The following is a 14,310-nucleotide window of genomic DNA, read 5'->3' as shown; positions in this document are numbered from 1 at the left end:
GATTCTACAGATGAATGCATTTGCTTTGCTTACTAAACAGTACAGAATTTCACAACCAATAACTAATCTGTGCTGCACCGCCTTGTCCCTGCTTGCTGTAGTTCACAATCAAGAGAACTGGTTTCCCCAAATCTGAAATAAAATAAATAACGTTGTAAAAAATCTCTTTTGAAAGTCTTTGTGGCTATAAGCTTTCGGGCTATGGAGGGCAGAGAGGTTGCGGATTTTTCTTCTAGCCAGAAGATCTTTTTTTCTGATTATTCAAACCTCAATTCACAATCACTGAATTTATCTATTTTAGGCAAGGCTGGGCTGTTATGGAAATGTGCGAGCTCCCAGTTCCCCACGCAACAAAAGCAACCCACCTGCCTCTATAAACTGCTCTACAGCAGTTTGAACTGGCCAGATAGTAAATGCACGTAGATAAGAGTAATATGAATATGATCTTTTTTTTTTGCAGAAAACCTTTTTAAATATTTATAAATTTCTGGCTACCAAATTAGAGACAACAACTCAATCAATCAAACGAATGTATTTCCGTAGCGACAGCCGCCCACCAACGAGCACCAAGTTAACATAATGAGCTCTCGCTGGGTTAGCCTTAACAAACTAATGTTAGTCTTTGTGTGTGTGTGTGTGTGTGTGTGTGTGTGTGTGTGTGTGTGTGTGTGTGTGTGTGTGTGTGTGTGTGTGTGTGTGTGTGTGTGTGTTTGGAGCATTTCCACAACAAGCTGTTTCATTGACAGTCAAAGTGGATGGCTGTCTCTGAGCTGCTTAGATAAATTTAAATCCTTAAAGCTCTGCAACATTTGGCACCAGTTTATATCACTGGGTTGAGCAGAGGAAACACATGGAGGTGACCCATGTGCTGTAAAGCTGTCCTATCACAATAAAGTCACAGGTCTGGTAACATTTAGTAATGTTAACTAATGAGCAGTAATGAGCAGTTTGTTGTTCACTTATGTATATCTATCTATCTATATATGTATATATGTGTGTACATATATCTATCTATCTATCTATCTATCTATATGTGTGTGTGTGTGTGTGTGTATATATATATGTATATATACACACACACACACACACATATATATATATATATACACACACACACACACACACACATATATATATATATATATATATATATATATATGTGTGTGTGTGTGTGTGTATATATACATATATATACACATACATATCAGCTGAAGGGGTATTCAACCTTGAACTCGGGGTCGAAGTCAGAGGTCAGGTTTTCTGAAAATCTTCTGAAACTCAAGAAGGAAGTCACTGAGGATTTTGAAATTGTATTGATCTACTAAAAATTTAATACAAGTTTGAATCTCAGTGACCTCAAGGATTTGTGAACACAAGAACTGGAGAAAGATGTCACCTAGGATTTTCAAATTCATACCAAAGGCGCATCTGCGTAGGAGGCTTAGGGCTAGAACTTACAGCAACCAGTATTTTTATCATTGCTGCAACCGTGTTTCATGTTATAAGATGTAAATACAAACAGAATAGAGCAATTTGGAAACTATTTAAACTATATGTTTAATTAAAAATAACTAAATATTGGGAAACTTGAAGGAATCATGAATGAGATATGACGCCTCATCCAATGTTTTTCAAATTTACACCATGATGTTCCAAACCCAGTCAAATTTCTCTTTCAGTATTTGATGTTTACCTTTTAATATAAGCGTTATTTGATTTGCAGGTCACCGTCTTCTGTTTTTATTTACCGCTTACACAGTTAAAATGCGGGTGATCTCCTTTCTTTCTGTGAGTGAGGATACCATATGCTGGATCACGATGGCGTGGAGAGTGAAACCTTGGAAAGTTTTTCTTTCTGTTTTTTTCATAGATCCTTTAATCAGGACTATTTCCTGTAAATTACATCAGGAGCGTTATTGAACTTTGGCTCATTTAACCAGAGTACATCCTAGAGCCATCTAATCAAATCCCGTTCGCTTTAGAAACCTCTGCTCTGCCGTGTTTTTGTGTCTGTGTGTGTGCGTGGATGCCCACAGGTATGGAGGGGGATGGCGAGGTGATCATCAGCCCGGTGCAGAACTGCAGCCACTGTGAGAGCAATGAATGCCACGAGATAGACGTAGATTCCACAATCTGCTTTTGTGATGAAGGCCTCACCCTGGCACCGGATGAAGTTTCCTGCATCAACGCCACAGGTCTGACACAGACGATAACAGTAGTGGAGCCCAAGTAATGAAGAACCACAGACTAATTCTATCTGTTCCATGCAAACGTATGAAATGATCTGAACACACAAATGAGCTGAATGTAATTGTACCTGTAATAGGCTGCGACTCAGAGAACAGATAATGAATTAATCCACAAAAGTAATTAAGCCCGGAAGGCTCTGTACTTTATTGAATCTTTATCGGAGAAAATGTTTTTTAATAGCGCTTCAATCATTCGTAATAATTATCAATAAGTAGGATAAGCTAACCTCTCACTTAAAATGAATGTAACCACAGCAGTAATAGTGTGGATTCCTGTCCTGTCGTTTCACTGTCGGCGCTGCAGTCAGATAAAAGCTCTTTATCTCAGGATGTCAAGGATGTAGGATAAAAGGTTTCACCTCGGTACTGATGTGGTGACATTAGACTGTGGATTGTGAATGTGTTTCATAATGGGCTTAATGAGCCTTCATGGAGCTAGCTTTGCCCATTAGGCCCATCGACTAAAAATCAGCTTTCAGAAATGTCTGAAAACGGCGTTCTTCTTGGGTTAAACTCTAACAAGCCGGTGTAGACAAACCCCTACAGACCCAGAATTGCCTCCTCAATTATGATTTGTAATCTCAGGCAGATAACACGTTTATGAATGTAGATCTGAAATGAATTAATATGGCAGAGTGTCACTTTATAATTTCAAGCAAAATAACAGGGCTTTTAGCGTCTCAATAATATCTTAATGACCTAGACTGTCTCCTCAACCGATGATTTGCAAATCTGTTCTTTGTAATGACAAGCGGTAGATAATTCTGCGATGCTAGGTCGTAAAAAGGTCACAATCTCAATATGGTCTCTCTCGGTGTTCAGATTTGTTCCTCGGCTTAGACGAGCGAAACGATCTCCCCTCCGCACAGAAAAAAGGAATTGACATGCAGCGACCGTCGCCGCTCCTAAGCTCTGTTGTGTCATCGCTTTCACATCATTAATTAAGTCGGGGATCAGCGTGGTGAAGTGAATGTTAATACTCCTCTGGGGGAAGATAACAACTGTATGACACCGTTGTTTCCCCTTGTCCTGCAGAAGAGTCCCAGCAGCCTCCGCAGCCATCTCTCTCGCACCTGGCGCTGGGTCTGTCTGTGGGCACCTCGGCGCTCATTGCTGCCCTCCTGCTGGCTGTGTCCGGAGTCATGATAAGTAAGCGTTGACACATCTTTGTCAGCAACTAATATTATTATTTGGTATCAGCAACGGCCGACATTATTCTGCTTGATAATTTACAGAATTTTTACAATGAAAATTGACATGATCTGCAAAAGCCTGGATCAGCAAGTGTCTGCACTCGTTTTATTCTCATTGCACTTTTTCCTCCCTTCGTCAGCTTTGCAGCTGGGGGTTTGTAGGTGGAGGACGACACAACATAATTAATTTGAGACTAATTTCAGGAGGTGTATTCCCTTGTTCACTCATTCAGTACTTCCTGCTATACATAAAGTGTTTTGCTCTGTAATGAGCACTGTGATTTTTAACACTTGACTTGCCCAATCACTGAACCAAGTTATACGCAGTCGTACCGCAACGCAACATACTCTATTAAATATTACAGATTTTATTAGGAGATTGTGAGAGAGGGTTGGGGTTCCAGAAAACACTGGGACAAAATGTGCATAAAAACAAACTGCAAATCTAATAAACCCCTATTTTATTTACAGTAGAACATGCAAAGTTAATGGCAGCAACATGTCTTTAAAAAGTTGCCACAGGGACATGTTTACCATGGTAACATCCCCTCTTCTTTTAACAACAGGCCGTAAACATGTGGGAACTAAGGAGAGCAGCTGTTCCCATCCTTTTCTGATAGAGAATTCTAGCTGTGCAATAGTCCTGTTCGTCTTTGTTGCATTTTTTATTTCATGATGATCCAAATGTTTTCGGGGGCTGCAGGAAGGCCAGTTCAGCAACTGGGCAATTAAACCCATGCTGTTGGAATAGATGCACTGTGCTGTTTAGCATTGGTCTTCCCTGATCAAGTCTGGATGGGAGCAGACTTGTGTTTTCCTCTCATTGATACCTTCAGCATTGGTTGTGCCTTTCCAGATGAGCAAGCTGCCAATTAGGCACTAATGCACCCTAGTACTATTTAAGATGCACGGTTTGGCGAGCACTGATAATAAGCCATATTGTTCCTCTCCTCTATAGTGTCTAAGCCTGAGGTTGGCACCTCAAGTTAGCAAGCCACAGGGTTGTACGCCATGAATTTGTTCTCACTACATGGTGGATACGGTTCAGAGGTTCACGGATACAAGCTTAAAGCCAAATGTAAACCCGACATGATTTCTTTTTTCATTTGAGATGTTTTTATGATCACCCTTTTTTCTTGTTTGTTATACATTTTGAAATAAACACATTTTCACTCTGTATGAAACTTCTCCAGTGGTCCCTGGCGCATCTTAAATGGCCCTTAGCAGGCTGTTTCCAGAATGGGAGGTGAGCCTCGTAGCCATCACAAATATCCCTCTGCACGCCTGCTTTCAGACTATTACCGCCAGACATACAGTATACGCTCATTGAGCCATCACTTGCAGGCTGACGCATATTTTCAGACTCCCACCTACACTTTTGAACGCACATTAGTGGACGAGGCAGGGGCAGACGAGGTGTGGGACAACCTCTCTGATGAATGAAACACGCTAATGATGGATGGCTGCTTAGCCAGCAGCTGACAGCACTCGTACATTAGACAGCACTTGGTAAATAAATAACTCCCCTGCACACACATAAGCACACACACAAATGATTGTCCCTGAAGCTAATATGTTCACAGTCCAGGTTGAGGCTTCTAGCGCTAAAAAGTGTGAAGTTTGCTGTGTGTGGGTGTGTGGGAGAGAAACAAAGAGCTGAGTTTTCATACTTCATGCTGTTCTCAATGAGGTGCGTGCATTTGCAGTATTGAGGGAAAAGATGTGAGCTCTTTGGGTCTTACGCTTTGGGCTCATTGTTTTTATGCACTTTATATGTGTTCATGTATCTAACAGGTGCACATGTACAGTGGATGAAAAACTTTAAATCTGAAATATGCTCTTTGTGATATTTTGGACGCTCAGGGACACAGTGGGCTTTATCTAAGTGACTGGTGCTGTACAGCTTTGTGTTCTTTGGAGACGTAATAACTGGAAAAGCTTTCCGCTTTGTGAGCTTTGGCTCCCAGTAGTAATTTTTTACAAAAAGGACTTGTGTTTTGTTATTTATTTATTTTTTATTAATATTATTATTATGTCGATATCTCAGTAGTGGAACAAAACTCCTCTTTTATTCTCATGTCACCAGTGTATCGGCGTAAACACACAGAGCTGCAGTCCATTCAGCTGGAGCTGCAGAGTCCAGACTGCAAGCTCAGTAAGCTGCGGGCCTCCACCATCATGACAGACTACAACCCCAACTACTGCTTTGCTGGCAAAACGGCCTCGGTCAACGACCTGAAGGAAGTGCCAAGGCGAAACATTTCTCTCACCAGGTAAAAGATTCAAGTAATCTCATTACTGTGGGGCAGGGATGGGCTGATGTGCAATTTCTGAAGATGTCAGTCCTACAAAATAGTTGTGGAAATCCACTTATGTTAGACTCAAAAATGCAGAATGGTGTGAGAGGGAACAACATTAGTAGTGTGACGTCTCACGGTGTTCACCGCAGGGATCCGAGCTTCTGAAAAATCTTTTTTTTCCAGAATGATCTTGTCTCTGTGTTTATAGTTCGCCAGTTCATCATTTGAGGTTTTTAATCATTTGAAATCATTAATAGTTTTCTTTTTTTTTTAACTTTCATGACACATCTATTTCATCTAGTTATGTGAGTCACGTCAACTGAAACAACTTTTTAAAAAATGTTTTAAAAAAATGGAAACTATAAAGCAGCATTTTCATTTTAAAATTCACTGCTGCAACAGGATAAAGAGTTGTTTTTCTTTGTGGGCTGAAAAGCTGTCAGACCACTAAATTAGAATACTGACTAGCATCTCAACCACCGTGTTTGAAAGAAGTCACTCTTTTGGATTTACTACATGACTCCCACTCGTTTACCTGGTGCTTAGCTCCTCAGGTAATCAATGTTTGGACAAAAGGTTTATTTAGGATGTGTCTTTCTGCTGCCTTGTTCAAGCGTCTTTAGTTTAGAGGTGTCAGCACTGTTCTTGTTTAAATCTTTCTCTCTAAAACTAGTTGTTATGTGTTTGTTTTGTTTGCAGGGGTTTAGGTCACGGTGCTTTTGGTGAGGTCTATGAAGGTCTTGCGGTGGGGATACCAGGTGAACCAAGTCCACTGCAAGTTGCAGTCAAGGTGAGTCATGACGCAAGAGTAATAGTGGGGTTACATGTGATGGATGTTTGTGCGGCGTTTCTCCGTCGATCACAGAGTTGAAGACTTGTTTTGAAACTCAGTTAAAAGCTTTGTAACAGAACGACTGTAACAGTTATTTTCTCTGCCCCACATTCAGCATCATTCAGCTCAAGATACAAAATATCATAAATACTGTATGCAACACTTATTACCACAGACTTTTTATAAAAGATGGATATACCCATTGGGACACCAAAAGCTGGTTTATAAAGCTCCATTCTAAAGCGACAACTTGTAGCATTATAGTTTGTTTTGGACCAAAATAAAGTATTTTTGGACGAGAGGGTGTCGTGCTAAATTGTCAGCAGACACAGTGAGCCTGGTAAGCAATATGCATTAATAGATGGTTGCATACTCATACACAGATTGCTGCTAATTAGCGCTAACAGACTAATGAAATATTAGAATTTCACTTGCCAAAGCTGGAGCACATTCTTCTTGGATGGTCTCTTAACCGCACAGTGAGCCATATTATTTGTGTGATAATTACATTAAAAATGCTCCAAAAGGCACCAACGGCACAAACGCAGTCGAGAGGTCCAGTTCAATGACTCCAATTAGCTGAGGTGAAGCCTAGCAGACTGCTAGCGGCTTAATCAGAACCCGCTTGTTGCTCACAATGTCCAGGCCACTAATAATTCCAACCTTTAGCCTTTATACAGATAAAACATGTTTGTTATTTTAAGAAAAGGAGTTCTCCCCAGGCGTCGTGACCGGAGGGAAGTGGCTCTAGAGACCAAAGCAGTTTTTGTGCCCATCTGCGAAAAGGTTTATTTTAGCTCTAAAGCTTGGCTCCTTAAGTGCCACACAAAGAACTGCAATTTAATTTGAAGCCAATTACAGCTCGCTTATTACCATTTGTTGCACTGAGATTTGGTTTCCATTTAAACTAGACTCTTCCGGAGGTTTGTTCTGAGCAGGATGAATTGGACTTCCTCATGGAGGCTCTAATCATCAGGTAGGAGCTATTTAAAGCATTAAGAAAATTCAGTCTGTCGTACAGCACCAGCAGAAATCTGACCTGTGTTTCTCTGCTGTGTCGCTGCAGCAAGTTCAACCACCAGAACATTGTGCGCTGTATAGGAGTAAGTCTGCAGGCTATGCCTCGGTTCATCCTGCTCGAGCTGATGGCTGGAGGGGACCTCAAGACTTTCCTGAGGGAGACCAGACCCCGGCTGGTGAGACACACTGCTGCTTGACACTCAAGTGAACATATCACTTTATTCTCCTGAGATCCAGCCCCTAGTTTGGGATTGATTGGGCCTGATAACAGTAAAAACTAAGCATCATCTGTGAACAGACAGTATTTTTTTAATAGTGGATATGGGTTTATTTTAAAGGATAATACAAAAAGTTCATAATTGTTAACAAAGTCTAAAACATTTTATTGAGCAGAATGAAGCTCCTTTGTGAGGAATTGGGGTCTCAGGAGGGTGAGATGCACAAATGTACTACTGTATGCGCTAAGCGCCTAAACATCACATGACACAGTGCATTGATTCGGTCTTATATTCATGCTCACCTGATGCAATCCAGCATTTATTCTCTTGTTTTAATCTCCAAACTGGCTCTGCAGCCACTTAACTCTAACATCGTTATCATGTCTCATTTTGGACTCCATATAAACTAAACACATATATGTGTACTGCTTGAAGTTTGACGGGGTAGCTAAATTGAACACACCAGGCTGCAACGTCCAATAGTGAACGCTGCCCTCGGTACCGCTCATCTAATACACATTTCTTCTACACTGAGTGAAAACGTAACACCTGTATACAACAAGCAATGTCACAACAGCTGTAATTTCAGCGTCTGAAAGAAAAAAATCTTCTGTTGTAAGCTAGCTAGCGTCAGCATTGCCATTAGCTCTGCTGATGTATCCTCACTTTACACTCTTGGCCAAGATTGCATTGATTTGTGCAAGTATTTTACTGTTTTTGGCTGTTATTAAAGTACAGCAACTGGGTACTTGTCAGTGTGAGCACATTTCCAGACTAAAAAAAGCAATGGTAATTAAACTGTAGGCTCAGTTTTCTGTCCTTAGCTGACAGGAGTGGCACACAGGACGGTTTTCTGCTGTGGCCAATCTGCTTCAAGGTTTGACATGTTGTGTTTTCAGAGATTTACTTCTGCATCTTCTTCTACCTTGGTTGTAACAAATAGTTCTTGGAGAAGATTCTTGCCGTCCTATCAGCTCGAAGCAGTCTGCTCATTCTCCTCTGACCTCTGGCATCAACAAGACATTTTCACCTAGAGAACTGCAGCTCACTGGATATTTTCTCTTTTTTGGAGCAGTCTCTATAAACCCCAGAGACGGCTGTGAGGGTTAATCCCAGCAGATCAGCAGTTTCTGAAATACTCAGGCCAGCCTGTCTGCCACAACTAACGAACAAAGTAGCTGATGAGTAATTTATATATATAATCTCGGCGCATTTCTGACAATCCATATGCCAATACAGATAAATCTGTGATGAGCAGTGTCGGTTAGTCTCTTTTGCTGTGTTATTAGAGGTTTTTTTTTTACTGTGAGGTTGAACCAGAATGGTAGGTTTGTAGCAACGAGCTAAAGGGGGATTGTTGTCATAAAAATATAGTGCTCATTAACTGTTAAAGATACTATTCCTGATTCAGCCCCAGATTCAGTTTTTTGTTTTTTTTCTCTGTTTAATCAGGATCAACCATCCAGCCTGACCATGGTGGACCTCCTCAATGTGGCCAGAGACATCGCTAAGGGCTGCCAGTATCTTGAGGAGAACCAGTTTATACACAGGTACCTCAGCAGATGGCTGCACATTTTGCATACACTTATGCAAAAACAAATTTGCGTTGGCAAAAATAAATGGAGCATATTATTATGAAAGAATGACAGTGAACCCAGTGGTTCTCTAGTCTCCCTAGCAAAACCGATCAGACTGACATATTCGGGGAGCTCATTCACTGAGGTCAGTACGGTATTTCACAATTTAAAAGAAAGTGTTTTCAGATCTGCATCAAAATTTAATGTGTCCCTCTTTTCCCCCGGTCGCCAAGTTTCATGAAATTCGTCTTGGTATGGGGTTTTTGCGTGATCTAGCTGACAGGCAAACAAACGGCACCTATCACAAACCCCCGCCTCGGCTTTTTGCCTTGGCAGATGAACAATATGCAGAACATATGGGTGTGCATGCCACTGTATAAATATGGAATGCAAATGTGCATTCAAACAAACAGAGTTCCCTGCCTTCATCTAACATCTACTCAGAATAATGAACTGACTGCATCTGTCCAAGCAGAACATATGGACTGAGTATGCCTTTTGCCTTCCCTGAGATAGCAGAAAGGACAAGTGATGAGTTTAGTATCGGAGCAGCCAGATGGGCTAGCCGGCTTGCCTTTTTCCGCTCTGTATCCGAGGCGCAAGTCAAGAGTATGCCCCTTCTATGCTCATATTCGCAGTGGCTGGTGAGCCATATGATGTGGCTAAAGAATTTTTAAAAGCCCTCTCTTGAACCCGACTTACAAAAATCTCCTTCGTGGACGCGCACGAGGAAAGTCAAGTACGTGTTAATACGAGGAAAGGTCAAAATAGATTCTGCAATCAAATCAGGACAATTAAAGCACATCCACCTTCCCTGAGTTCTGCCTTTGACTTCCCAGGGATTGGCCAATGACAGACGAGGCCTATTAAACCTTGTTTGCCCCGCCGCGGTACAGTAAAGCTCCATCAATCCACCTAATGGCCGACTCTTCTCGGGAGCCTCGTGATCTTCTATTCAACCTGATTCTCTGCCTTTAAACCTGTATTAAAAGTCCCCCCAACGCTGTCCTTGAGGCTAATTTCATTTTTATAGAAGCGTGTTTTCTTGGGGGTGAGTAAAGGGCATGTGAGTGAAGTAGGCTGCAACTCCAAAAAAAGAAAGCAGCTTTCTCTCGGGGCTTACTGGGTTGGATGAAGAGCTGTTATGTTCACCAAGAGGTTAAATCACAGGGTTGATGTTATCTGAGAATGACTTACTCCAGCTTATGTGTGTTTTTCTGCTTATTTCCATTTTATGGCTAGTGGATGGTGCAGTGTTGCTCTTTGGTTATTTCATTTTACAAGCGGCCTGGCAATTGTAGCCACCTGAAAATTATCGCCGTACTGAGGAGTTGGGCAGTTTCGTGCAACTGCAGGTGTTAAAATAAGCTAACGCGTATTGTTCTGTAAGTGCTGCTATGAAATGGGTCTTTAAGCTGCAGTGAAAATTTACTGTAAATAAGGTTCACATTATAAGGCCGGTTAATAATATTTTAACTGCTGCACGTACAACACATCTGTGTCCTTCCTTTAAGCTTTTAGACCACAGTCTGTTACAGCAGTATGCTGCATTTCAAGACTCTTCCTCGCCTACAAGCAAAAGCAAATCATTTCCATGAATTCTTCCGAGCCATTAAACAAAGCAAGTTGGATTTAGTAATAGCACCTCATGACTCTGCGTGCGCACGTGTGTGTGCACCTGCACTCTCGCCCGCTGATTAGAGTCGCGCTACGATAGAAATTATGCAGCTTTCCTGAAGCGGCTTAGATGACCTTAAATGGATTAATTGTTTCACCTCTTGTTCCTGAAAAAGAAAATGGAGAAAGTTTCTCATCTCTGTTTTTTATAACCGAGTTTACAGACACTGACACTTATTTAACTACGTTAATATAAAGTTTAAAAGAAACTTGGAGAAAGTGGAACTGATGTCCTAGAGAGGATTTTATTGTTTCTCATGCTAACGCGATGAAATACTTTTATAATGTTAGCTTACATCTCTTGCGGTGGACTAAAGTGGGGCAGCTGTGTACAGCGGTTAAAAAGCCCTCCGTTTACATCAGTCTGAACCATTACTTTATCCTCATTGTGTCATTTCTCATCTGAGCTTGGAGGCCAAACATCAAAACATGTGCGTGCGTTCGTGTCTACACACAGAGCTCGGTGCTGTGTGTTTCTATCGCTGGTGGTTTCCAGCCGTATCCTGTCTCGTGATCTAGTCTGAGATCAGCGCCGCCACATGATGTTATTCTGATGCTAAAGTCTGGCTGTTTATTGGCCTTTGGTGCTCACTTGTCTGCAGTGTGGAGACGAGCAGTGCGCTACGTCACTTCTTAAGATGTTGACAAAGTTAGACGCCTGGGGAGCAGAGAAAAGTGTGTGTGCTCGGCTCCTTTTTCCCCAGACAGCAGTACAGCACGCCGTGAGAACTACTGTATTTTTGCTCAAAGAATAACCAGCCCAGAACAGTGCAAATATGAATTTTCTCCTCTAACCCACTCAGCCTGCACATACATTTCAATCTTTTCTTTGGATCCACCATGTGGGCAGAGTCTTAGGAAACTATACACTTTGCCAGCTTGCCCGGAGCAGCTTGGTAGTTACAGTGAACTTCAGATCCAACAGGGAGCATCTGTAGGTGTTTCATACATGGAGATGTTATAGATGCAAATGTATGAAAAATTCTGAGCAGAGCTTTGCGAGCATCAGTATTCACCTTGTCGTGCTGTATAATTCAGGCTTAAGCTATTTTCACACATGCACAGCATGTAAGAATACAAATGTACAATACAGTGGGACTGGATATGAAACAGTCTATAACCTGCCAGTAGCCCAAGCACAAAGTCTGTATATTGAGTGATGAATTCACAATGGGTCAGGCAGCACCTGCGTTGAAACCACAGAGAATTTCAGCAGTGAGAACCGTGTAAAGCGTCCTGCTGTGTGTTAGATGTGAGAAAGCTATCCTCACCTGATTCTCCTGAAGTTCGTGGGTAAAGATTTCTAATAGCATGAGTCCATGCATGTGTGAAACATAACCTGAAAGTGTTTTTTTCTGTTCTTCCAGGGACATTGCAGCACGGAATTGCCTTCTGACCTGCAAAGGACCGGGACGAGTGGCTAAGATCGGAGATTTTGGGATGGCTCGAGACATTTACAGGTACAATACTAACGCAGCTCAGTGGCAGCGGGCAAGAACACTGGTCCAGTTGGCTAGCTTCAGCTGAACTGGAATCCAGATCAAGTCCAAAGGGAAGCAGCTCACACCAAACAGAAAGACACAAACATGTCAGATCATACTTTTATTTTACACAGTCTACGACTCTGACCGAATGGCAAGTCAAATCAGAGAGTAGGATGACCGGAAGACCTGAGCAGCAATCGTTGGATTTTAACCTAGTACCACTTGTCACAGCTTTGCTTCCATCAGGTGACAAGACTGGAAGGAAGTCGTGTAGCTTTTTCCAGAAAATCATTGAGCAGACTGGCCGCTGACTTCTCAGATGCCCGTTGCTCTTAGAAATAGGGATACGTTTGCTTGGAAAAGCAGTTGCTGCATGCTATTGGCAAATAGCAAGACTGTATGCACTGGTGGAGAAGCCTCTTCTCGGTTACTGATATGTTCAATGCAGGTCATAGATGCATAAAAGTTTTTTCTTTCTTGTGTGACTATAAGAAAAAAAAGAGTTGAAACTGTTTTTTTCCTGGGCTTTTTACCCGGTAAATACTGCAGCTCAGCTGTTTTATCCTCTGTTATACTGTTGGACTGAAGCTTTCTTTTAATCTAGACCAGCTCCCCTTTAGTCATTGTTCTCATCCCTTTTTTTTTTAATATAGCTACCGTTATTTCACGTGGCATCATTTAAATGAACGCACAATCCAGCAGGGAAATCTCCCAAGCCTTTCATCTGGTAAGAAATTAGAGCAAGGAAAATATGTCACAACATTCAGTTAGATCAGCGCAGCGCTTTTGAATCATGCGATGAAAAGTCACACGAGAGCAAAGTCACTCACAGAGCATCCGGGAAAAAGCTGTTGCACAATATCCCCGGGGAGCCACTTTAGGAACGCTTGATTTAATTGCTGATGTCAGTTTTTCAGGTGCCTCACTGCGATTTTGTTGTTATCTCTCAGCCTGAAGCTCTGGTGCAGGGGCTTTTTATTATTATTGTTATTGTGTTCGGAGAGAGGCGGGTTGTTTTGCACACATGGCTACCAGGCTGCCGGTGTGTTATTTTTGCCGTTTCATGATGTGGCCATACTGCTATGTGACAAGCGACGTGGGGTTCTTTTGAGGCGATCACAGGGGGACAGGTGCCCCCAGTGAGGCACCAGGACACGGCTTAATGTCAGCTTTTTATATTCCGATAGAGCCACAGGCATACTTGCACTTGCAGAATTTCACTCACACAGTCTTTCACGCATGCCTGCGCACCAGTGATGTGGTGGTAAATAAAAAGCTGGGTAGACAATAGCTGGCAGACAGCCGTCATCCTAAGGTGAACAGCTGCCAGTATGAAGAGAAATCTACTGTTTCGCCTTAAATGACCATATTTTCATAGGGTCTAATAACAGTAGCTGTATAGCACGACTCTAGGCTGTATTTATTAAAGTCAGCTTGGCGTGCACACATGCAGGCGCACAATAAAAGCAGAACAAAGACATCCAGCTCCACAGACACAAACATTAGCCTCCACCATTGTGTCCTTAGGTGCATGCAACTATCTTACTTTCCATTCAGCACGGCGCGCTCCGCGCCTTTGTCTCTTACTGTTAGTTTTTCCCTCTAATACTTCTCTATCTTGCAGCTCGCCTCTTGCACACAGAGTTGCTCACACATAAACATAAAACACCTCCATTTGAGCTATAGATTTCCTGAGACTGTATTTAAGCCTCCCTAATCTGCAGCTCAGCTTTCAGTCGGTGTTGGAGGTGTTAGCAGGA

At 42.0% G+C, this 14,310-nt stretch overlaps 1 protein-coding gene across 6 annotated transcripts in view; it reads left to right on the top strand.

The window, feature by feature from the left end:
• alk (ALK receptor tyrosine kinase) overlaps positions 1-14,310 on the top strand; it is a 395,764-nt gene that overhangs the window by 370,536 nt on the left and 10,918 nt on the right. For all 6 annotated transcript variants that reach the window (XM_085143591.1, XM_085143592.1, XM_085143587.1 and 3 more), the window contains 8 exons: positions 2,037-2,195; positions 3,285-3,398; positions 5,529-5,715; positions 6,442-6,532; positions 7,486-7,550; positions 7,641-7,770; positions 9,265-9,362; positions 12,434-12,526. In XM_085143591.1, the coding sequence (XP_084999717.1) occupies positions 2,037-2,195; positions 3,285-3,398; positions 5,529-5,715; positions 6,442-6,532; positions 7,486-7,550; positions 7,641-7,770; positions 9,265-9,362; positions 12,434-12,526 (937 nt within the window). The remainder of the gene's footprint in view (positions 1-2,036; positions 2,196-3,284; positions 3,399-5,528; positions 5,716-6,441; positions 6,533-7,485; positions 7,551-7,640; positions 7,771-9,264; positions 9,363-12,433; positions 12,527-14,310) is intronic.

This window comes from Neolamprologus multifasciatus, chromosome 19 (assembly GCF_963576455.1).
Source record: "Neolamprologus multifasciatus chromosome 19, fNeoMul1.2, whole genome shotgun sequence".
Taxonomy (NCBI): domain Eukaryota; kingdom Metazoa; phylum Chordata; class Actinopteri; order Cichliformes; family Cichlidae; genus Neolamprologus; species Neolamprologus multifasciatus.
The sequence above is the reverse complement of the archived record's forward strand: the minus strand, read 5'-3'. Positions and strand labels throughout refer to the sequence as shown.